The sequence below is a fragment of the Acinonyx jubatus genome, chromosome D1, assembly GCF_027475565.1.
Source record: "Acinonyx jubatus isolate Ajub_Pintada_27869175 chromosome D1, VMU_Ajub_asm_v1.0, whole genome shotgun sequence".
Lineage (NCBI taxonomy): Eukaryota > Metazoa > Chordata > Mammalia > Carnivora > Felidae > Acinonyx > Acinonyx jubatus.
Window position 1 is genome coordinate 64,955,785 of NC_069390.1, and position 24,776 is coordinate 64,980,560.

Here is a 24,776-nt window from a genome sequence, read left to right on the forward strand (position 1 = left end):
CCTTGCTCTCTCTCCTTGAGCCATCCCCCCAAATCCCTTCATCATCCTCATAAAACTCTTTAGCACTATTATAGTATCAGGTTATTGATGGCCATAACTCTAAGCAGTGACTGGAGGCTAACTACCTACAGTTCAGCAGGGCAGTGACCTATGAGACTGCCTTCTTTCTGATGCTGAGAAGTGGAGTCCCTATTACTTATACTTATAATGAAACCATTCAGTTCTAGGAGAGGTCCATCCAATAGTTTGTTTCCACATTATCAGAATTCCTGGACCTGATATTTCATCTTCTATTTAATTTCCCCAAAAAGCACATTGTTCAAAAGCAAGTGTCTGCTTGGTTCATTTATGTTGCAAAAACTTCATCAGCATATACCATGGGACATGGAAGATTTTACTATAATGGTAATTCATTAAGAAAGTGCTGGATCAGTTCAAGGAGATAAAAAATTGAGGAGGCCTCTAAATCACTGATTAGAATCACTGCTAAATCTAGCCTTAAAACTTTGGAAAGAGAACTAAGGAAGACAACGTAATAAAAGTGTCAGCCCCTCCAATGACATTTACTACAGGCCTTCTGATTCACAGTGAGCCTCAAGTCAACAAATAACTATGGAAAGTTAATTGGTTTTAGGCTATTACTTTTTCAAACATGTGTTTCACCCAGTTGATGAACTGGGCATGAGATTAGCCTGATTCAGCTGTGAACCCAGAAGGGTCTACTCTTTTCTCCTCAATTAGGCCCAGTACTGATAGCCTTTTGATACAGAAATAGTTTAGAGCTATTGGAAAGGACTTCCTGTATGCTGTTCTGTAGAGGAGTGTTTTAGGAGGTATTTTTTCCTGAGACCAAAGGGCCATGCATCCCATTGCTTTCTCTTCTCAACCCCCTAGATATACATTCCATCGTCAATATCATGTGCTCCTCCTTCAATAACTACAGAATCAGGAAAAGTGAGTTAATTTCATAAAAGGAATTAATATTTACAAGCAGTTTTGATGACAACTAATTTAGGAGGTATTAGGCAATATATGGATAAAGCTGTGAAGCATAGACGTCTTCCCTGGAGACTAGGTAGCTGGGATGAGGAAGGGGTTGAGAGTATCTTACTTTTTCAAGTGTGAGAAATGGCACCAGGCCAGAGTCATATCTCTTTTCACCTTCAAGCAAGTTTACCCTGAGAATGGCACTGCTAGACTAAGCTACTTCCTCATGACATGGAGAATGAGCTTTGATGTTCCTTCTCAGTGACATCTACTCATGGCTGCTCCAGGGATGATCAGGGACTTTTCCACACCTGGTCACAGGTTTAGTATGTGAGGAGTCAGAGTCACAATTATTATTTTTTATTCAGGACAATATGATTCCCTTTTATAAACTAAACAGCTGAAATTTACACAGTCTAGGCCAAAAATAATGAAAGTGGTTGACTTCAGTTGTCTAAAGCCTGAGACAGGTAGAGGTCATAGGAATTCAGAAGGTAACTGTTAAAATAGTTGGGGACAAAGTATAGCTTTGGGGCTAGCAACATGGCAGACTAGTACTGCAGTGTTAGACTGTAACTTTACGGGGAAATCTTTATGGAACGATTCATATGTGAGAGGAGAATCCTGATCACTGGGCAACAAAGATTTTAAACACCAGGAGATACTTAGCCTCTGTACTACTAGACAAGGAACTACATAAAGGCAAGGACTGGGTTTCATTTACCAATGGTGTCCCAGTGTTCATCATAGAAAAAAATGTCAATGAATTTGCATTCTGATTTTAGTGGTAGGAAATGGGATGAGTAATGAGGCCAAAGATAGGTTTTACTTTATGTTTCTGTCTGGATGCTTTCATTTTGGGAAGTGTGGTTTTCTCGAAATAAATATAACACGTCATGTTCCCATAGGAATCTTTTTCCAATGTCCTTACAGATCATTCTGATGGGACAGTCTAAAGGCAAACCTTAAATAAGATATTTGGTGTCAGGATGTTTAATTTGTGATTCAGAAAACTAGGACAAAGCAACACAGCTTTGATTAACTTTGTTCGAGAGTTCTGTAGTTCTTTTGTTTATCCACTGCTTTCTGGTTTACTTTCTAACTTACAAAATGCATTGGTTCTTGTTCACAGCAGGAAGACTGGTGGTAGCATCCTTTTGTTAGGGTCCATCCCACTTCCAAAGACCCTGTACCAATCAAGTACTATGTTAGGAAACCTGCAGGGAAGCTGTCATGGATGGGATTACATAATAGCTGTGATTACAGCACCTGAAGCCAATTTTTACTTTCATGTGTGGGAACGAAAAGGTCTACAGGGAATGTGAAGGAGACTAAGAGAAGGGGGGAAAAGAGTCACAGTAATAAAGGAAAGACAATTCACATCTGTATGGCCATAAAGGGCTTTCACACCCATTGTTTTCTATTTTTCACAGCCATTTCTGTTGAGGTCGGTGTTCTAATGAACCCCATTTTACAGATGAAGAAGCTGAGGCTTGGAGATGTTAATGGGGCTTGTTTCCTCAGTTATTAAGTAGTGGAGTCAAGATTTAAAACCACACCTTTTTTGACTACTCAAAGGGATGTAGAATTTTCTGTTGGGATGGGGATAAAAGGGACACTTTACCAATGAACAAAGAATGGGTGGCAAACTTAGGAGCTGAACCCAGGTCAGAGTTACTGGGAGGCCATACAGTGCTCCATCTATAAACACCAACTGTGTTTTTTGTTAATGCTGCTGTGTGTCGTCTCTGTACAATAGTCATTCTTAGTAGTTTTTCTATTTTTTTCTCAGGAGGTGTTGGCACTTAGAAATAACAGCTAACAAAAAGGTACAAACTATTACTTGGTCTTGTTTTGGCAAGTGCATGGCTGAAAGTGGGAGAGCAGCACAGTGCTGTGTGCAGAGAGCTGCAACTGTCAGGGAGTCAGCAGAGGCCTCTGTTAACAGTCTCCGTGAGACCTTTGTGTTTAAACTGGAAGCAAGTCACAACTAGAGGGACTCAGAGTAAGACCTTCAGATGTCCTCATGATCTAGAAAAGCAAGTTGGTGTTTGTTAGGAGTTTTTAGAAACTAGAAAAGAGAGAGGAGGGAAGGGAAGACCAGGGGCAGTACACTTAATGTTCTAAATTTAGTGTGTAGCACCTGCATTTGATGATTATTAAAAATAAATTAGGTTCTTAGAGGTATGGAACATCAGTGCTAAGAAAGGGTTTGGAGCTCATGTGATTCATAGATGGCAAGTATGGAGCATACGCTGTCACTCCCCCATTTCGTGCCCTTGATAAGCATCACAGATTGATCTTTGCCCCCATTACTGCTGGGCTTCAACTTGGCCTCAGTACTTTTCAATACAATTCTTCTGGTGGCTGTTACCCATGGGTCAGCATTGGGATCTTGGTTAAAATCTGCCTGCCATCTCTGTTGTAACTCAGGCTACTCAATTTATATAAGAGAGAACTGAGGTTCAAAGATGATGGGTGATTTCTTCAAGGTCACATAGTGAATTGGTGGTTCAGAAGATTAAATCAGTTAATGTACACAGAAAGCCAGGCTTAGTGCACAGTTAATGCTACATAAATGTTTCTGCTTGTATTAATTCAGTAGCCGGTATGGAATAGTTGAAATGTACTGTTTAAAACATAAAGAGGCTTGGATTACAAACCATATGGCAGAGTGACAATGTATGGAATTCAGAAGTAAAATCTCTTGCAGGTCTTATAATGCCACTATATTATGCAGCCTCTTGAAGCTTTAGCTTCCTCATCTGTAAAATGGAATGTTAATATAAGACATATCTCACTGTTTTATTGCAGAAATCAAGTAAGAAAATATATAATGAAAAATTGCTTTACAAAGTCCAAACAACTAGAGGATTTATAAGGGCAATCCTTGAGCAGAGTGGAGAAAGGAGAAGAATATGGGCTTTTTTTGATGGATTCCAGTGGAAAAGTTTTGGGTCTCCTCATATCAGCACTCAGTTACATTCAGATCATTTTGAAAATCCTACTTAACTGATGAACACCAATAGAATAGAAAGATAATCATCAGTTCCCCTCTACCAGTGATGACATAAAGAACTTTATGAGCTTTGGGGAAGGCAGGTCTCAGCTGTAGAGACTTGCAGTCTTCATTATGCCTACATGGATGGTCTTTATTGCATCCTAATATGAGGACGTTTGAAAGCTAAGAAACAAAAACAACCACAGATACAAGCCTTCACTGTACTACTCTGTTGACAGAGAGAAATCTGGAATTAGTCCTTAATTAAGAGAGTTTTGAGGGGGTATTTTGCAGAATTACACAAGGTGTGCTGTAGTTAACTGCATTATAGCTAGTGCTAGTACAGTTGGGCTTTGAAAAATTCTTTTTTTATAATGCTTGAGATGGTGCAGGAAATGTCTGAGCTGTTTATTAGAAATTGAGGTTTGTGTAAGTGTGTGTGCATGTGTGTGTATCTCAGGAAATACATGTGGCTTCACTTAAGGTTGTCACAACATATGAGTCCCGGATGCAGTGTGAATGGTACCTCTGGGGCACTGAGACATCCTGGTCTGGGACTTTGTTTTGACCACTGACCATTTTTTAAAGCCACTGTATCCCAGAGTGGACACAGAATGGTTCTAAGAGTAAAAAAAGAATACCTGGACAACAGTGAACGAGGGTCTTTATAGTATTTGTCTATACTACTGTTCATAAACATAAAAGTTAGTCATAATTACAGCAAAACCCAGGAATTCAATACAAAAATGCAGTTATTTTGATTTCAAAATGGCAATTTTCTGAAAACAATGTCTGTTCCAACCATGGCATGTTGCAAGTCTCCATGCCTTCTTTCCTGCCACTGCCCCACCTGGAAATTTCTTCCTCAACTTGTCTAGCTGGCAAGCACCTCATCTTTCCAAAACTCAGCTCAAAGGTCACTTCCTTTGAAATCATCTCTGAAGTCTCTCCTATTCTTCAGCAACACTTTTACCCTAGAAACTGCTGCACTTTGTGTATTTTGTTGTTGTTTGAGTGCTGAGTTCTAGAGTTGGTTGAGATTCATACTGGCTCTCATGGTGCCTGTGAAGAGAGCATGGCATGGTAGATGTTGACTGAATAAATGAATAATCCTCCATAATTCCTCATATTTCCATCCTGGGGAAAGATGGAAATTTTTCCTCTGAGCTACAACAAAGACTGTTCTTACTTTTATTCATTTGTGAAGAAAGCAATCTGAGTGGCTGAACTATAACCTCAGATGAGACCCAGGCCAATATAGATTATTGGACTCTACATTTGCTCTCCTAATGTCATAGAGTCCAGCTCCAATTCTTCTCTCTTCTCATAGATAATTCAAGCTGCTGCAAGTGCTTATTTTATTCACCCAGTAAATATTTATGTGCACCTACTATTGGATAATGAAGACTTATTGACGTCATCTTAGAGCATCACCACCAAAAACTTAAGCAGCTGAAAGCATTGGGCCAATTTTTCTAACTTAATTATTCTGGGAAGAATATTCCTACCCCTGAAAGAGAAAACAGGGGCCTCTAAAATACTCTAAGAAGGATTTACAAAGAAAAGCATAGTTCTTATATCTACTTTCTGTAAAGAGACTTGAAAGGAGAAGGTATGATGTTTCCCCTTTCTATACCTGTGTCTGCAGGATGGAAGCACAACACTTAGAACTGAATATCAGAGAAACGAGGGCCATTGGTCCTGTGAAACCCTACACACAAGTTATATTTTTCCTTATACTAAATTGAGGGTACCTCATGTGTCAGGAAGGCAATTTTTGGTCACTTTTTCTTGGCCTGGTTTCTCTTTGTTTTAAAATTCAATGAAGGGAAGGGGGAGGCAAGTGTTTTGCCAATTTGGGAAAATCATAAAATTTTAAGAGTGGGAAGAAGGGAAAAACATTAAGGCTCATGTTGAGAACAAGAACCCTTTGATACCTTTCACCAATAAGACTTGCCATTCTGTTGTGGAAGAAAATTAGGTGGTTCTAATATTATCTGATTGATCAAAGGTATCTGTTTTCATTTCATCTTCCTCCTCTGGTCCCTCCCTCCATCTGGCACTTTTCTTCTTTTGTGCTTTTTTCTATTTGTTACCAATCTGATTCTATGAAGTCTTTCTCAAAATCCACATTGAATCTGTCACATTCCAAGAATACCAGTGGGTACTCCACCACAAAAAAGGCATGGTTTTATAACGTAACCATGCTGTAATGGAAGGAAAAAAATAAAGAGTGTTTTAATTTTAATTAATACACGATTCAAAGGGGAAAAAAACCCAACCAATTTCTCTCTTGGTAGCTGTGGATCATTTGTATTGGGCCTGTAGTTTTCTAATATCCTCAGTAATTGCTTTTGAGTAAACCCATTTTATGAAGGAGGGCAAATAAATATTATAGAAGTTGTGAGGATCCCAGTAGTAATATGTACCTACGTTGGTCACCAAAAACCAGTAAGAGGTGGTAAGAAACCACAAGAATGCATCACAGGGATTGCTTGGTGTTTGGTGAAAATTTTTGTACACTAAGCAAATGGCTTGAGGGGACCCAAAAAAGACCAGAGATAATTTTTATCACCTACCTTTTCAGAAAGTTAAGCTTTCTGATCCAAGATTTGTTAACTTAAAAAAAAAAAGTGAGTTCCTTCAACATTAGAGGATGAAACTTTTTCATCACTTCCCAACCATCAAAAAAAAAAAGTTAGATATATCACAGTATCTACCTTAAAATATTAATCAAGGAGAGAAGAGATATAAAAGTTCACACTCAATTTAAAAGGAACACTGTAATTTCTCAAGCTTTCTCTCGCAAAGGGGAGCCAGGAACAGAAAGTAAAGGCAAAATGAGAAGGGAAATCAAACTTTTCATCCCTCCTGCAGGGAGTTTTAATTATGTTAGGGGGCAGAATGTCAAAGTCCACCAGGTTGAACTTTCCCATCTTCTCTGGGAGAAGTGCATCAGCAGGCCGCAGCCAACAGAGGCTGGAATTGTTTACTAGCAAGACTGCTACTGCCTGCACAGATCACAAAAGAGTCCACAGATGGCCCTAGTGTCTTTTGTATCTTTCCACATCAAACGACGATTTCATTTCAAGCCATTTGCTTTGGATGAGGATGATAAAGGGCAGCAATTGGAACACAACGACAGCAAAAATCTGAAGTGACCACCACAGGCAATGGAGCAATTGCAAAGGAAAGAACCACAAACCAAAGCAATAACTTACGGTAGCTACTTTCGCTATCGCTGGCATTAGAAGAAACATGTTCTGCAAGAACAGCACAGCAAATTAAAGAAATACCAAGCATTGGAGAGCAGCCAGAACGCGAAGGAATACATTCATGCATGGCTACTACAAGTGTAAGCAGAAGGCAAGGGAAAGGCTGCAGAAGAGACGGCATTAAGAAAACTCCGTAAGATACAAAAGATGAAAACTTTATCTCCATTTTACAGGAAGCTGCTACTTGATTGCTGGGGCTTCTTTTTAGTAAACAGGAAAGCACCTTAATCACAAAAAATGTATAATGTCCATCTAAGCACTTTTCTTTTTATAAATACTTTAACCCCATTCATACGGGACTGATTTTCCAGTTTCATGTTACAAAGGTCAATGTGTCTCAGCTGGACCGTTTCCTGACTCTAAGTTCAGAAGCTTCTGGTGTGTAGACATTGTTTTCTTACAAGCTTTTTGTTTCTCTATTTTAGCCTTTAGGTATTTTGCTGGAATATTGCATTTCACATTGCCAGTTGATCCCTTGACATTTATTTCTACATAGATGCTTCCTAAACTAATTCTCAGGATGAAAAGGGACTATTGAAGACTTTTCCTGCTTCAGTGAGTGAGGAGAAAATATTGGAGGAAGAAATGAGTCACTGAAAAATGATTTATGAATCAGCTTAATATCTTCTTGATTTTATTTTTAAGATTCTTGCTTGGATAGCTATTAGGTTCTGGAGGAATGAAACAGGCAGGGGATAAATGGTCTGATACCAAACACAGGTCCTGGCATGAAATATGCTTTTAGTTCATGTTAAATAACTTTCTTGTACAATGATATGTCAAATTTTTTTTTCATGAAAACACAGTTTAGCTGATATAACAGGGATACATGTGCCAAATTTAGAGACTTTATGTCCCGAAATCATTTTATTTGCACTCTGTGTTAAGTTATAGAAGATAAATTCATTAACTTATCAAGTTCTTTGTATATCAGGTTAATTAAATGAGGAATACGTGATTGACTTCTGATACTCATCAGCAATAAACTCAGGCTTTTAAAAAGTGGCAACTGTTGTACATTTTTTCAAAAAGGAAAAGAATATATAACATTATTCTCTAACAGTAAAAAAGTGCTTTAAAACGTATTTGTACGTTCTCATGAATTGAATGGATTTTTTTTTGTAGCTTTATTGAGGTGTAATTGACAAATAAATTGTAATACACTTAAAGTATACAATGTGATAATGGGATATGTGTATATATTGTGAAAGGATTCTCAAAATTAAGTTAATTAATACATCCTAGAAGGATTAGTTTTAGAGAATGAAACCAAGGAAAACCAAAACATGAGTTAAAATCACAAAATCACATGAATAATTTCTCTTTGTGTTGGTGCATGTATGACCAGGACTGCACTCCTAATTTAGGCACACATTTTACAAGTGCAAAGGGGCACCAGGGAAAGAAATGTGAATTTGTTTTCTGTTATTGAAAAAAGTCAAGGTACACACCCAACAATGGTGTATCTTCATGTACATGATTATCTCAAGTACCTTGAATTGAGGATTACAGGGTTTTTAGTCTTTTTTTTTTTTTTTTTTTTTTACTTTAACTAAGAATGAAGCTACACTATTCAGTGTTTTGCTTAGCCAATCTCTCTTATTATCAAGATATTGTATAACAGAATTTTTCCACTTTGTATGTAAAGAGAAATTGAAAATATGTTCAAGCTAAAGTGCAAATTATGGCTAATAGTAGCGTTAACTGGCAAATAAATTTAGTGAAATCTGTTCAATTTTTAAAAAGTAAACAAATATTTGCACATTCTGGATTTAAAAGGTCATCACTCAAATTTTTGACATTCTAATAACAGCTACTTTTTAGTGATGTTCATTTATTAACAATATATCAAAATGCTTCCCCTCCCCCCACCGACCCCAGTTGAAAATCTAGAAACTGGTGGTACTTGATGCTGTCCAGGTAATGTTGAAATCAATACCTGAACTTTAGCCACTAATTCAAGAAAAATTTTATGACATACTCCATATAGAGACTCAAAGATAAAGTTTTCATCTTTCAAAAAGATCAGTAGTTACTCTTGATCAGATTTTGTTTTCTACACATATATCTAAAAAAAGAGTCCAAATTAACAATCTGAAGGATGAAGCATATCATTACACAGGGTTATAGAAACAGCTCTTGAAAACAAAGTCCAGCTCAATGCTATTTTGTTTAATACAAATGAAATGAACAGCTTCTAAGAATATTGCCCATAGCTGTTAAATTAAAACAAAACGAAATCAACCAAAAAAATGAACATGTGATACAGCTGCAAAAGACACAATACTGTTCTTATTTCATTGGTGCCTATACAATGGTGTTAGTATTACAGAGAGAAAAATTATAGCATAGTAGATTAACACAGGATTATTATTTTTTACTGCTCAGTGCAATGAGACACAGACTAAGGCATTAATAACTAGAAAATTTAAAGGTTTAATATACTTTATTTTGCACTCTATACTATAGAATGAAGACCTGATGATGTAATACAGCTAATAAATGACTGATAGAAAAACATATTAATACATATCTAAAATTTTATCATACAAACGTGCCAAGCAGGATCACTGCAAGTCGGGGAAAAAAATCAACCGTAGTTAATAACAAAGAATTACCCATGGAAGATCAAATAGCTTAATGTTTATTTTTTGAGAATGCATGTTCCTTTTGACAATAAAATAGCTCTTTTACTAATAGCAAAGTACACCCCAATTATGGAAGTTGGCAAGGTCATTAAATATTTCTGGGTAAAAAGGCAGAAGAAAGGACATAAAGTACATTTCTGCTTTCTTGTTCTAAACATTTAGCTCGCCCTTTCTTTCAACATGGCTTCTTGCTCTCTGGGAGGTGTTAGGCGGTAGAGCAAGGGATGCCATGTTGGCATCAGGACCATGTTGGCCACATCACACGGTCAGAAAGGGAAGGTGTGAACTGCAACAGAAGTTACAGTGCCTGACACACTTTGCTTTTCAATGCTGACATGCAGAACAAAACGGTTGAAATTACTCTGGAGGAGCATTCACAGCTAGGTAACATAAAACTCGTATCTTGTGCATGCTAGGAGTGAAAGGCCCTCAAGAAAAGGAACAAAAGCCAAACTCAAAAGGAAAGGAAAAGAAAAGAAAAGTTACAGTGACCATTCCTGGGAACTTACTCAGAGTCTTTGTTCCATAACCGTCGTCACCTAATCCGGGGATGTCCTGCATGGAAGTCCCCAGAGAGAGCAATGAGAGAGGAAGAACAGCCACGGAAGAGGAAGGAAGAAGTCAGTGGAGTTGAAATGGATACTACCATGACAGACCATGTTGCCTAAGCAATCTGGATCCCACGCTCTCTTCTTTTGAAATGACTTTCACCCCAAACTCCCCGGGCTGAGACTCAAAGATTTGTAAAGCAACTCAAAAGATTGTTAGTTAAAAAAAAAAAATCAGAAGACTGTTATAAAAAAGAGGAAGATTTGCCAAAAGCCATTTTTGCCCACTGTTCATGTTGCCACAGAAATGTGCCACTTAGAGCAATGGTCCACTCCAAGTTTCAAAACAAATTCTTAGATTTAGTATCCACCAGGACAAGCCTGCTGCTCAGTAAGTGTTTAACACTGGCTGGGAGGAAGAGTGTAAACATGGTGCTAGCAATCAGTAGAGAGAATTTAATCACTCCCAATGAGCTAGAATTCCAAAACATACATGTGGCAATGGAATCTGGTATTTCTGTTCAGAAAAGAATTCGTCTCAAGCCCTCAAGAGCTGTATGATAGAAGAGACAAACCCAGCCCTGGTCACAGAAAAATTCTGGTTGGAAGCAAAGTCCAAGCTTCCTGAAGTCCCTCTCCCATGCATTCTGCAAAGAAGAGCCACATCAAGGGAAGGATCCAGACTGCAGCCAAACACTGGTCACAGTAGTAAGCCCTGACCTGCCTGCCTGCCGTGTTTGTTTGCCTAGGCGTGTGGCGTGGGGGGAGCCTACATCATGCGTGTTGCCCGTGAAGAATATTTTTCTCTTGTGTTGCATGTGACATTCTCTTCGAGAATCTACTTACGTTCAGGATCACTGGTTTCCTGCTCACTCTGCTCCTTGTTCTTGTAGAATGGGAATTTTCGTGAAAAGATGAAGCTCTTTTTACGCTTGTCATTGAATGACTGTGAAGGAGAAAAGGCATGGGGCAAAAACAGGGGACGTCTAATTGTTGTCACACTCATGCTGACAAAACAACTAGTTTGTAAAAGCAGAGAGAGCTGTAGTGACGCAAGGGGATAGTCTAAAGAGGTGTCAGAGGGTCCTTAACAGATTTTATTTTCAAGGAGTGTAAATTCTGAATGATGACACTTTGGAAAAACTGCCTCCTAATGAAAAGACTGGTTGCAGGTAAACGATGATGGAGGAAAAGAGCCTTAAATTGGAAGCAGAAGACCAGGAGCCTCTGTCCTAGCTCTGCAATGGGCTAGCCCATCACCTTAGATGGGTAACTGAATCTCTCTAGACCTCAAAATCTTCTTCATCTGTATAATGAGGATAATGATAGCAGCTCTTAGGATGTGAGACTTAAGTAATGAGGGAGAAACAAAAGTGCTATACAAATGAGATCTTTATCGTCATCATTACTATCAGGGAGAAAAGACTTTCTTAGAGATACTAGACACATCAGTGCCTGGACATCATTTCTAATAAGCTGCATTTGAGTTACTTCAGCTTGGACTTAATTGAAAACACACAGACAAGTGTGTGGATTTATGATATATGACAAATATAGTGTTACACATAGATATATGATAATTATTCTTTCAAAAGAGATTTTAAAGACATATGAGCCCCACACCCTCATTTTGTAGACAGGGGGCTAGAGGCAACAGCAAAGCTGAGTCCCTTGCTGATATCACAGAGCTAGTTGGTGACAGCTAGGACACTGTCAACTAAAATCCGATATTGGAAAATAGTAACTTGATATTCACTCAGGCGAGGGAGAAATCATGGTCATTCATCTACATTCTGACATGATAAAAAATACTTTAAGAAGGACCCTTCTTAAAAATGTAAAATGAGGCTGAATTAAAAGTAATACAGATATACATAATAAAATAAATTTGAAGTTATTCATTTGCTTGCCTAGAAAACTCTTTAAGAAAATTTCATTTATTCCCACTCTTGCTGTTATGTAGAAGCTTTGTGGGGTTCTTCTTTGGGACATGTGTTCACCATCATTTTTACAAGCTGTAGGTGATGCAGGTGTTTGTAATTTCACGTTCACATATCATTTAAAAAATATGTTTCACCAGCTTGATTATCATCCTTATTTGACTGGCTTTGTGAGTCACTCTCCAAAGAGCGAGACTTGTTACCATGTAGGTATTAAAAGGAATGCGCCAAAGACTACGAAGGTAATCTGGCAAGGGGTATTCTAAAATAGTTTTAGCAATGGCAGCTGGTAGTAATAAATGTAGGGACAACAGGGTGACTACTTGGAAGAAAAAGTACGTGTTTGGATGTATGTATTTTGGCCCACTGGTGGGAATTAGTTGCATGCCCTATTGATCTGAAGCTTGACTAAATAGTGTAAATAACTCATCTTCTTTGTATACTAATGCACTCTCAAATATCCATTTTGGTAGTCATGTTTACTTAGGAAACATTAAAGTGCTAAAATTTTGGTGCTGTCATTCAGGAACTTGTTACTTTTTTGGGTGCTGGGAACTTCACCAAAATCAGTGGAGCTTAATTTTATGTTCCATTAAGAAAGCTTTAAGGAAAAACAATAAATCAAATACTTAAGAATTTCTGAAATTAGGGAACATATTTTATACTTATTATGTCAAGTATTAGAAATACATTCTCAGGATAGAAAGAAGTATTGCTTCAGAATTTATTACTCTGCTGACAGCACTTAGGTTCCATATAGTTTTGCCATAATTTGTGTCCAAAGGATTTGTGTCCGAAGACAAGGCTGGGAACTCCCCCCAGATTTTCCCAGCTAAAAAATGGCAAGTCCTTAAAGGAACATTAAACATTCTTGCATCACTCCAGTTTCATGCCACTTTTACATTTCAAGCATATTTAAACTTCAGTAACTGAAAATAAAAGAAAAAAATTATGTAAGAATTAATGACATGTGATATTGCAAGATATGTTAGACATTTAACTTCAACATCATGGATGGCTTGTCATGCAAAAAAAAATATTTTACAGACTTTCATGCAAATACGAAACAATGCCCAAAGAAGTAAAGCCTGGGGCTAAAATGTAGACACAGATGGACAGTGTGGAGGCGTTTGAGGGCCAAAATGGGGCCACATGCAAACCACATCATTTAGCTTGTCTCATGGGGTCAAAGGAAATGAAAATGTGTTGTCTGTGATTAATTCTTTTCTCTTTTCAAAGCAAGGACTGTAATGTGTTAACATTTCCCAAGTATGAAAATGTTGTATATCATGAGTCACCTGATTGGGATATAATAATATTTAGCACCACATCTTAAAAGAACAGAAAAAGCATAATAATTCCTCAAAATTAAATTATCTAATGCATTAGTCTTATTGCCCACAGTCATTTTGTGTTAGAATTAAAGAGAAGGTAATAGAGTCATCGGTGGTTAAACCGACTTACATTTACGGATACAAAACCAAATCACAATTTCCATTCACACTCATAGACTTAAAAGTCACACATTTAGGGTCTTAGTTAAACATTTCAAATCCAAGAGGTTATATATGTGGTTTATAATGCTCTAACACTAGTCTTCATTTTTTATTAGACATGTATAATACCATTATATAAACTTTTGTTTCTGTTAATTTTTTTAACTTAAAAAAGGAAATTCTGTTACATGATTGTTAAGTGAGAATAATAAATTAGCACTTTTACTATTTATAGAACACATGGCTCTAAAGCAGCTGAAGGCTGGTTTGCATCTCTGTGTATCATAGTTGGTCAATGCTATTTTTTTCTCTACATTGCAGTATCTTAAATCTCGATCTAATGCTTTCATGGCAGGAAACTTCTTTGAACAGAGACTTTGAAAATACCAATCACACGTGTAAAGTGGCAAGTTGGCATATCTAAGAATTCCATTTTAGAATTTGACCTGTGAAGTATTGAGTTCTTATGAACAAAAGTGATACAACAACAACTACAATTTATGGAGCACTTATTATGCTCCAGGGTTGTTCTAAAAGCTCTGCATGTGCTAATCTCCACACTAACTTCATGAGGTTGGTATCATCATTATTCTCATGTTGCAGAGGAGGAAAATGAAGTTTGCAAATCTTCTGTTACTTGTCCAGAGTCGCATAGTCAATGAGAGGTAAAGTCAGGATTTGAATTTGCAAATATTATTGATTTCCAAAATTGCTGATCTTATGAGCCAGAAAACCTTCTGTAACTCAAGCCTGTTTCAAATTGATATTTAAAATTATTACCATTTGACTCTCATAATACTATAATTTGTCATCATTCCTACAGGTTCACTGCTTGGCAGTTATTTATTTAAGCCATCAGGTGCTATTGGATCCAACAATAGTTTCGTGGGTTATTCTGTTACAGTTTTTTTTTTCTGGGTACCCATTCATGTTTTGGAGGACTCTACACTATTGTTCTTGTTCTTATGATAATGTAAAAAAATGAAATAAAAAAAGAATTTCAGTGGGACAAGCTATGAATGGCAATTTAAAAGTTGATTGTCCATAACAGGCAAATCTATAGAGACAAAGTAGATTAGTGGTTGGTTAGGGTTGGGGATGGGGTATACAGAGAGTGGGTAGTGAAAGCTGATGAATATGGTGTTAGTTTTAGGGGAGATGCAATGTTCTAAAATTAGATTGTGGTGATGGTTGCATAACCCTATGAATCTACTAAAAATCATTGAATTGTACACTTTAAGTGGGTGAATTGTATACTATGTGAATTATATCTCAATAAAGCCTTTAGAAAAAAGGAACCTCTCCCCAACCCCTACATCATGGAATGGGAGGAAACAAACACAGCATGTTTGAAATTTTATTTGGAGTGAATATTTCTTATCTTGAATTGAATGAGAGGAAAACACACTCCCCCAACCCTTGCAATCAATCTGACACACATGCCTTGGTTATCTGATTCTGCTCTTCCTCTGTTAAATGAATACCTTTCATGTTGTGACAGACATTAGAGCAGCCATACAAGGAGTCAGCATATTATCACTGTCACTTAAATATCTCTAAGTTGTTAGGTCAAGTGGTATGAAACTGCCCAGCATGACCCTAAGTTGTAATGGCATTGCTGAAAGAAAGAAAGGAAAAAAACCCCAAAAAACTCAAATTGCTCCTTCTTCCACTTGAATCCCATGTTCTTACAGACACATGAGTAAATTGATATATTTTTTATTCTTTTCATCCAGAAAACTTTAAAACTAGGGGCATGTTTCAGTTTCTCTTCTCATCTTCCTGTTCTAATTTTTCAAATCTCAAATGTTTCCTAGCTCTAAAATGTTGCCTTTGTGATATGAATGTTCCCCAGGAAGAATTTAGATTTAAATTTATACGGAGCCCAGATACACACTTTTTGTGGCCTCCTTATCTTTTATAAATGCTTCTTTCCTCTTAATTCATTCTTGTCTTCCCTCCTCTAAGATAACTGTATTCCCTTTGGAAAACTGTTACTATAAATTTGGGCCATCATTTTGTATTACATATATATCCTGGTTTTGTACAGAAACGAGAACTGTATATAACAAAAGAGGCTCAAGAATGAGTAAAAATGAAACAAATAGGCTGTTAAAGGAAAGCCAAGAGTTGGCTTTAGATATAGCTGTTCCCAGAAATGTGTCTATATGGATGTACGCATACATATGTGTGTCTATAATATTGTCCAATTCAAAAAGGGTTCCATTTTCAATCCTAATGAATTAATGGATCTAGGCATTGAGCATCAATAGCTGGTAACATCACACATGTAAATAAAAGACAACCAGATGATATATGCTTCCTGAAGGGAGAACAAAATACTACCACAGAGTAGTTTTATAAACCTCTATTCTCAGAAGAAAAGAAACCAAAACAAAACCCTTCTCTCCCCAGTGAATCTGAATATAATTCAACCTTTCATCCAACTACCAGTTTATAGAAATAAAGAGACAGAGAAACGTGATAGATTACGCTATCAGGAGAATCTGGAACAAATTCTATAAAACAAATGGCCTGGTTTCTTAAACACAAAAATTGAAAGAAAACGAAAAATAATGGAAGGAAAACATATAAATCAGAAGAGACTTAGGATGGATCAACTACAATAGATTTCATTCTGGCTTAAACAAACACATTTTAAAACAAAACAAAACAAAACAAAACAAAACAAAACAAAACAAAACAACAAAAAAGCAATTATTGTATTTATGAGTCAATTTGAGACCTGAAAAAAGACAGGATATTTGTTAATTCAGTAATTGGTAAATTTTATGTGTGATAATGGCATTGTGGTCATGCCATATTGATATATTTACAGTTGAAATGACTTGACACACTGCATTTGCTTCAGAAAATATGAGAGGACCATAATATTGTGAGTACCCTCATAATATATTCTAAAGATAGAATTAAGAGTGAGCTACAACTGTAGGATGGAGGAATGAGAGGAAGAATCATATGATGGTGAATAGTAATTAAAGGCATCCAATATGAACTTATGATTTTCCAAAAAACTTTATTTCCTCTCTTTGTCCACAAAAGGAGCCTAGATGTAATGATACTCTAGGAGCAAAAAGCACACTTGGTTCTCAGATTTTGATTCCTAAATAAGGAAGTTTTTGTTTCCCCAAAAAAGGAACTAATTTTTTTTTTGAAGAAATGGTTTATTCCATCAGCAGGGAAAGTATAAGGTGAGTCTGAAACACTTTGTTGGACTAGAAAGTAAGAAGTACTAAACATAAACACAAAATCAATACAAAGTTTAAAAAACCTAAAACTAATGATGCCATGTCAAAAGGACACCTAAGTCAGTTTAAAAGGATCACACCAGTGAAATCTAGACAATTTGAATATTAAAATGAATAGTAACAGTAGTGGAGTACTACACATTGAATTAAAAAAGAAATTCATGAGTCCAGGCAAATTACCAAAAATATCTAAATTAACTAATCCAAAATGAGAAGGAAGAGAAAGTTCTTTGTTATAGTAGAATAGAATGACAGCTATAGAAGGAATGGTAAAGTCAGAAAATCACCATTTTCCAGCTACTGTAATAATTGATTCAGGCAAGAATCATCCATGGTTGACTATTAATTGAAAATTTTTTGAGGAACATGATATTTATCTCCTCACAGGTATTTAATTATGAAAGAGGTGAGTAAAGGTGCCTTTCTAGTAGAGTTATCTGGCAGATATCACCTTAACCAAGTGATCAAACTTAGCATCACCAAAAAGTGAGATAACCTGACACCATGTGCCTCCTGATGGAAAGCACTGAGATGTATGCAATATCACTGATGTAGCATTCCTGCCAATAATGCATTAGAGGGAACTAACCATGAAGAAATAATCCAAAAAATTAAAATTAAGAGACATCCTCTTAAAATGCTAGTATCTTGAAAAACATGTAGAGCAAAGGAACCATTCTAGATTAAAGGACATTAACGAAGTGTGGCCCTGGATTAAATTCTGGATCATAACAATAACTAAAATGATTGTAATTTTACAAATATACATGAGAATATATAAAACAAGACTGTTCATGGTTTGTTAATTGTTGAAGGTGAGTAATAGGTACAAGAGGTTCATAATTATATTCTTCCTATGTATTTATATGGAATAATGAACTTTGATTCATAACTTATGCCACACACAAAAATTCTCTAGAGATTAATTGCAGACCCAATTCTAAAATCTTAAATTATAAAATTTTTAGAAGAAAATATAGAACATATTTGTAATTTGAGATAGGCAAAAATCCCTTGGATATAACATAAAAGCACAAATGATAACAAAAAAATGATAAATTAGATTTCATCATAGTTAACAACTTCTGCTATTCAAAAGAGGTCATTAAGAAAGTGAAAAGACAATCCACAAATGGGGAAAAAATATTTACAATACATATACCCGACAAAGGATTTTTATTCTGAATATTTAAAAACTCCTACAACTGAACAATAAAAAGAAAAAAACATCCAATAGAAAATGTGCAAAAGACTTGATACGATACCTAACATAAGGTATACAACTGGTCAAAAACATATGAAAAACATCCTTAGTCATCAGAGCAAAGCAAATTAAAGCCAAAGCAAGATACCATCTCATACCCACTAGAGTGGATAATATTAAAAAGACTAACCATATTAAGTGTTGGTAAGGATGTGAAGCAAGTAGAACTCTCTTAAAAATTGTTGGTGGGAATGTAAAATGGTATAGTCACTTTGGAAAATAGTTTGGCAGTTTCTTATAAAGTTAGTCATGTAGCTAACCTATGATTCAGAAATTCACCCATAGATATTTACTCAAGAGAAAAACATATGTCCACAAAAGGCATGTACAAGAATATTTATATTGACCCCAAACAAGAAACAACCCTAATATCCACCAACAGGGGAAGTCATAAACTGTGGTATACTCATACACACAATATATTGTTATTGCTACAAAACAATAAAGAAGATTGAACTACTTCACCAATAAAAAGCAACAACATCGATGAATCTCAAAAGCATTATGCTGAGTGATAGAAGGCAGACACAAAAGAGTATTTATGTATGACTTCATTGATAAGAAGTTCCAGAACAGGCAAACTATGACGATAGAATTCGAGTCAGTGGTTGTGGAAGTATGAACTATGTCTTTATCCATCTATCTTTATCATGGTTAGAACCATGTGGTTAGAACCAGAACCACAACACTTACCCAAAATATATTTTTAACCTAGGCTATTCTCTTAAATATATAGAGATATATCAACTATCTCTTGACCCAGGTGGTAGTTATGGGGACACTTTCCCCTTTACCCTTCTCATGAATAACTGGTCACAGTGAATGCCACTCTGATCTTAGAACACATACCATATCATTTTTGTTTCTGTATCTCCAGGATCTAGCTCATAGTAGGTACCCAATAAATATTCATCAAATGAATGTATGAACCAAAGTTTTGAGTGATGACTCCCATTGGTAATATGGGGAGAAACTTCTGGCAAAAAAAAGGAGAGGGAGGAGAAGGAGGAGGAGGAGCAGGAGGAACAACAAATATCTGGAAAAAGGGGGGGGGGGAGAAATAATGGAAGGATAAGGCCATAGTCAAATGAATGATATTTGAATTTTTTGCATTTCTCTGCAGTTATTATCTCTTAGAATTTGTTTTTCTCATGAATTTCATCACATAATTCTATGCTCTATAATCTGATTTACTTTTATTTGCTGTTTATTACTACTAATAAAAACGTGGTGGCTCAGCTACTCATATGTTTGCATTTTTGCATAGTATTACATTTTTAGCTCTATGGTCCATAATTGAATAAATAGAAATTTTAAAGGATTTTAGTAGTATTAATACCTTCAATAAAATTTACCATTTGATTTTTCTTTTCTAACTTTTCCCCTTAATTAAGTTTTATTCCTTTTCCTAACTAATAGGCTAGTTTGTTAAAAATACTTTTTCTACCAACAAATTAAGTATGTCTCCTTTAGAAAAATTTAAAAGGAAATAGAGAGAAAAAGTTACTTGTCATCTCATTATGAGAAACAAATCACTTTTAACATTATTGTTTCTTTGCTTTTGAAGAAATTATTCTGCTTAACTTTAGTTGTATGATATGGTCTACAGAATTTTAAATTGATTTGTTTTTATTAACTACGATAACATATAGTAAAGTCTTATGGGAAAGTGTTTTGAAATTTAGCTGTATGACCTTAGCAATGCTATTTAATCTATGGGTCTCAGTTCTGAGTATTTAAATGCGATAATGTGATATGCTCTTATCATAGTGCCTGACACTTAGTAAAGCTCACTAAATGGGAGTCAATTATTTTATTTTATTTTTTTTTAATTTAAAAAAAATTTTTTTTAACGTTTATTTATTTTTGAGACAGAGAGAAACACAGCATGAACGGGGGAGGGGCAGAGAGAGAGGGAGACACAGAATCGGAAGCAGGCTCCAGGCTCTGAGCCATCAGCCCAGAGCCCGATGCGGGGCTCGAACTCGCGAACCGCGAGATCATGACCTGAGCTGAAGTCGGACGCCCAACCGACTGAGCCACCCAGGCACCCCAGGAGTCAATTATTTTAATGAGGACAGAAGCAACTTCCCATATTGTTAGGGAGTCTTTGGAAGCATCAGCTTTAATGAATGTATAACAATGGAAAGACAGTAGAAATTAATAACAAAAAGAAATTTAGGAAATCCCCAAACATGTGAAAATTAAAAACAAAAGAAAACAGAACAACAGTACTCTTCTAACTAGCCAATAGGTCAAGAAAGAAATTACAAGGGAACCAGAAAATATTTTTATTTTTATATTTTTAATTTTCATTTATTTAGGGAGATATATATAGAGAGAGATAGGGAGACAGAGTATGGGGGAGGGGCAGAGAGAGAGGAGGGAGAGATCTCATGCAGGCTCTGAGGAGACAGTGCAGAACCTGAAGCGGGGTTTGATCTCATGAACCATCATGACCTGAGCTGAAATAAGGAGCAGACGCTTAACTGACTGAGCCACTGAGATGCCCCAGAAAATAGTTTTAAATGAATAAGAATAAAGAGACAAGATATGAAAATTTATGGGTTGCCACTAAAGCAGTACTTAAGAGGGAAATTTATAGCTATCCTGAGATCAAGAGTTGCATGCTCTACTGACTAAGCCAGCCAGGCTCCCCATAATAGCATTTTTTAAAAACTAACATTTGTTAAATGCTAACCTACATGGCAGGTACTTCTTTAAAAAAATGTTTTTTAAATGTTTATTTATCTTTGAGAGAGAGGCAGAGTGCCAAGCGGGGGAGGGGCAGAGAGAGACACCAGAATCCGAAACAGGGTCCAGGCTCTGAGCTGTTAGCACCGAGCCCGACAAGGGGCTCTAACTCATGGACTGAAAGATCATGACCTGAGTCGAAGTTGGATGTGCAATTGACTGAGTCACCCAGGCACCCCATGGCAGGTACTTTTATAAGTGATTTACATGGATTCCCATTCTAAGTGCTTTACACATATCATGAACTCCTATTTAGTGGCTTCAAATTGTGTCTACACTTTATATATAAGGAAATTGAAGTATAGAGAGGTTGGTCATTTGCTCCAGGGTTTACACAGCTACGATTGATGAGCAAAGTTTTCATTCCCAAGCAGTTAGCTCCAGAGTTGAGTTTTTCACTACTATGTAACACTGCCTTTCCTATCACTGCAAAGATTCCAAGAATTCATTCCACTCTGCTTCAGGATACGGTTACGGTCACGGTCATGGTAAGCATTGCTGAGGACTTCTGCAGGCAAATTATTTTCTGTGGAATTTTATACTTAATTTCTGAAAACAAATCTCTGTTGCTTTATTCTTTTCAAATGGCTCAGGCAATTTCTGTGACGGGTCCACTAGGGGCTTTGATAACAGTGAATGTTTTGTAGTAGTACAAAGTATTATGTTCATTTGCAGGGACTACATCACTCCTCAGTTTAATTTCTTCATTCTCAGGAATGCCAGTTCTTTTGCAACTTCCCCAAGGCTCCTCTCCTTTGTTGTAATCCCTTAGGTCAGTCTTCACTAGCTGGTTCTACACACTTACGCTGAAGGTGATATGATCCCAGGAGGCCAGCAGGGAAGCTGTAAGCTGATTTACCCTACCTGGATGAGGAGAAACCCCATTTTAGCAGGATGGAGTCACAGGGGGCTGGGGGTTAGAACTCTTACTGGCAGTTAGGTAGTGTGTTAGAGGAGTGGAAAGGTGTTTCTGTCTGGGGCACTTTTGTTCGGCCCACACAGAGCCTTCCATCTACACATTTCCTTTGAGGTGCACTTCATATGCTATATGCTAGTGGACTATGTTTTCTAAGACAGGTAGCACTCGTGAGGGGAGGGGATCGTAGTTCCAATGTGAGAGATATGCGTGGCCCAAGGATTTCTCAGTAATACATTTTTTTGGGGAAAGAAAAATTGAACACTGCTTGCTACACTTCACATAGTAGCTGATAAAATTGCAGAATTTCACTTGGCGAGGATCTGAATTTCTCTAAGATTTTAGAGTGCACAGATAAAAGCCATGAAACACACACACACACACACACACACACACACACACCTCAAGGGAATAAAAACACCTTAAAAACCCCCAACACTTGTATTTACAAACACTCTCACACTCTCTCCCTCTCCCTTCCCCCACCCTCCCCACAAACCTTTCCTATTCATGTTCACTGACAGCCAAGCAGGTTCATTGTTATTTCTATAGGAAACACCAGGTGAGTCTGTCACCGTTACTGATTGTCACTTTAAAACCAAAGAGCATGTTTATTGTGCTTAGGGAAGAATTCTTCTCCTCAGCTTTCTCCATAAACTTGGCAATCATCCTTCATTCCTTACTTACACATTTCTGTCACTTCTTCTCCATTCTTCTTGCTACTGTCCTGGCTCAAGGGAAAGAGTATTTTCACCTTGTTTGGACATACCATTCACATAGCAGTTGTGTTCTGCTTGTGAGAAAATGCATTTGCATCACATAGCACAGTGCCAGGAAATAGCATGTAATAAACAACATTCTTAATTATTACCCATTCTCATTTCAGGGGCTGGAGAGTGTCAGTCCTGGTAGGAGATACTACATTTGACAGCAATATCCATTACTTGAAGACTCCAAAGGAGTGGGATACCAATACCTGCACCATGGGCTATTGTAGTGTTGAATACAACCAGGTATGTATGGGCTTAGCCATGGTAGGTGTTCAATAAATGATAATTATTTTTTGTTCCAAAAGCATTTATTGTTTTTGCCAAATACTATATTCAGGCATCCAATGGCAAAAGGGTCTGGGAAAGGGAATTGCAAAAGCTCACTTTATCAGGCTTGCTCTTGCTGAATGGTATGTGGGATGAGTTTTGTCCCCCAGGTGTGTCCCTTCTGTGGCAATATGGCTACAATATGGAATATGGCCATATGTGGCTATAATTGGGAACACAAAATGAAGAGCTCACAGTTTAAGAAAATCATTACCATGTTGTGTTATAATTGCTACCATGGAGGTGTATATAAGAGGGCACTGAGGAGGGAGCTAGGATCACTGGGGAAGCTGGAGAAGGCCCAGGGGCACCGCTTTTAGTGGGATTTAAAGAATGAATAGGAGACTGCAGGTGGAGCTAGATAGCAAAGCTCGGTTCAGGCAGAGGAAAGTCCTGCCCAACAGGGAGCGCAAAAGCCACCTGGTTTCCCCTCCACTCTTCCCTAATCCTATGAAGCTTTCTGGATGGAGTGTAGGATTTAGGGGAGAGGGGGGATCAGACAAATGGTGGGAGAGATGCTCAAGAGGCAGGTCTGGCCTGCACTGTGAACCCCTCAGTTACACCCAGTGCTACTGAATGTTTGCTTGTGTTCAAGAAGTAAGCAAGCAATAATTGATCAGTATAAATCATTCTACAGAAATCACATATAGAGTTCAGAATGGTTCTTTTATCACTTTATCAGCAACTTCAAGTATTAGGATTATAAACGTTAAAGAAGGAGAATTTTGCAGCTGACAGAGAAGTTGCAGAATCTCCCCATCAAAGTCTTATGCATTTTCATCACAGGGGAGATCCTACTATTAAATGAAAAAGAAATAAAGAAAGCTTATTCCTTGGGTTTCTCAGTGCACAGTATATTAAAAATAGCATAATTCAGTTTGGATGGGGGATAGAGAGAGGTGTTGCTCTAGGCACATATCTGCACACGACGCCAAGGGAGTACAGCTGAGCATTGCCTAGGGAGGCAGGCAAGGAAAACTGTCGAGACTGAATTCAGCCACAGAGGGCATCCATCCTGTGGTAACCCAGCTCCATAATCATTCAGTCAGCAACTCCTGGGGGGTCTGAGCTAGGGGTAGGTAAAAGGTGAGGAGTGAGGGCCAGCCTGGGCCTTCATTGGTTTTGCAGTGGGTATCCCTTAGAGAGACAGTGGTGTGAGAACCGAGTCTTGACCCAGCCCAGACAACTCAAAAGAAATGTCCATACAGCAGCCACTACCAGGTTTACACAGCAGGTGAAGATTTAGTGTTACTGAAGCATCACCAACGACATCAACATTATGATTTTGAATTTTGTTGTTGTGATATATAAGTACTAAATATATATAATTTAAATTTTTTCTTAATGTTTATTTATTTTTGAGAAAGAGAGAGAGAGGGAGAGAGAGAGAGCAAGCAGGGTAGGGGCAGAGAGAGAGGGAGACACAGAATCCAAATCAGGCTCCAGGCTCTGAGCTGTCAGCACAGAGCCTGACGCAGGGTTCAAACTCACAAATTGCGAGATCATGACCTGAATCAAAGTTGGGCGCTTAACCAACTGAGCCACCCAGGTGCTCTTAAATATATAATATTTAATTTGTAA

The 24,776-nt window shown here is 37.2% G+C and overlaps 1 protein-coding gene across 20 annotated transcripts in view; it reads right to left on the reverse strand.

The window, feature by feature from the left end:
- DLG2 (discs large MAGUK scaffold protein 2) overlaps window positions 1–24,776 on the reverse strand; it is a 2,057,646-nt gene that overhangs the window by 14,289 nt on the left and 2,018,581 nt on the right. For 13 of the 20 annotated variants that reach the window (XM_027039894.2, XM_053202582.1, XM_053202585.1 and 10 more), the window contains one exon: window positions 11,306–11,405. In XM_027039894.2, the coding sequence (XP_026895695.1) occupies window positions 11,306–11,405 (100 nt within the window). Of the gene's footprint in view, window positions 1–7,209; window positions 7,252–10,420; window positions 10,467–11,305; window positions 11,406–24,776 lie in introns of all 20 variants that reach the window. The other 7 variants (XM_053202596.1, XM_053202592.1, XM_053202590.1 and 4 more) reach the window with 2 other exon arrangements.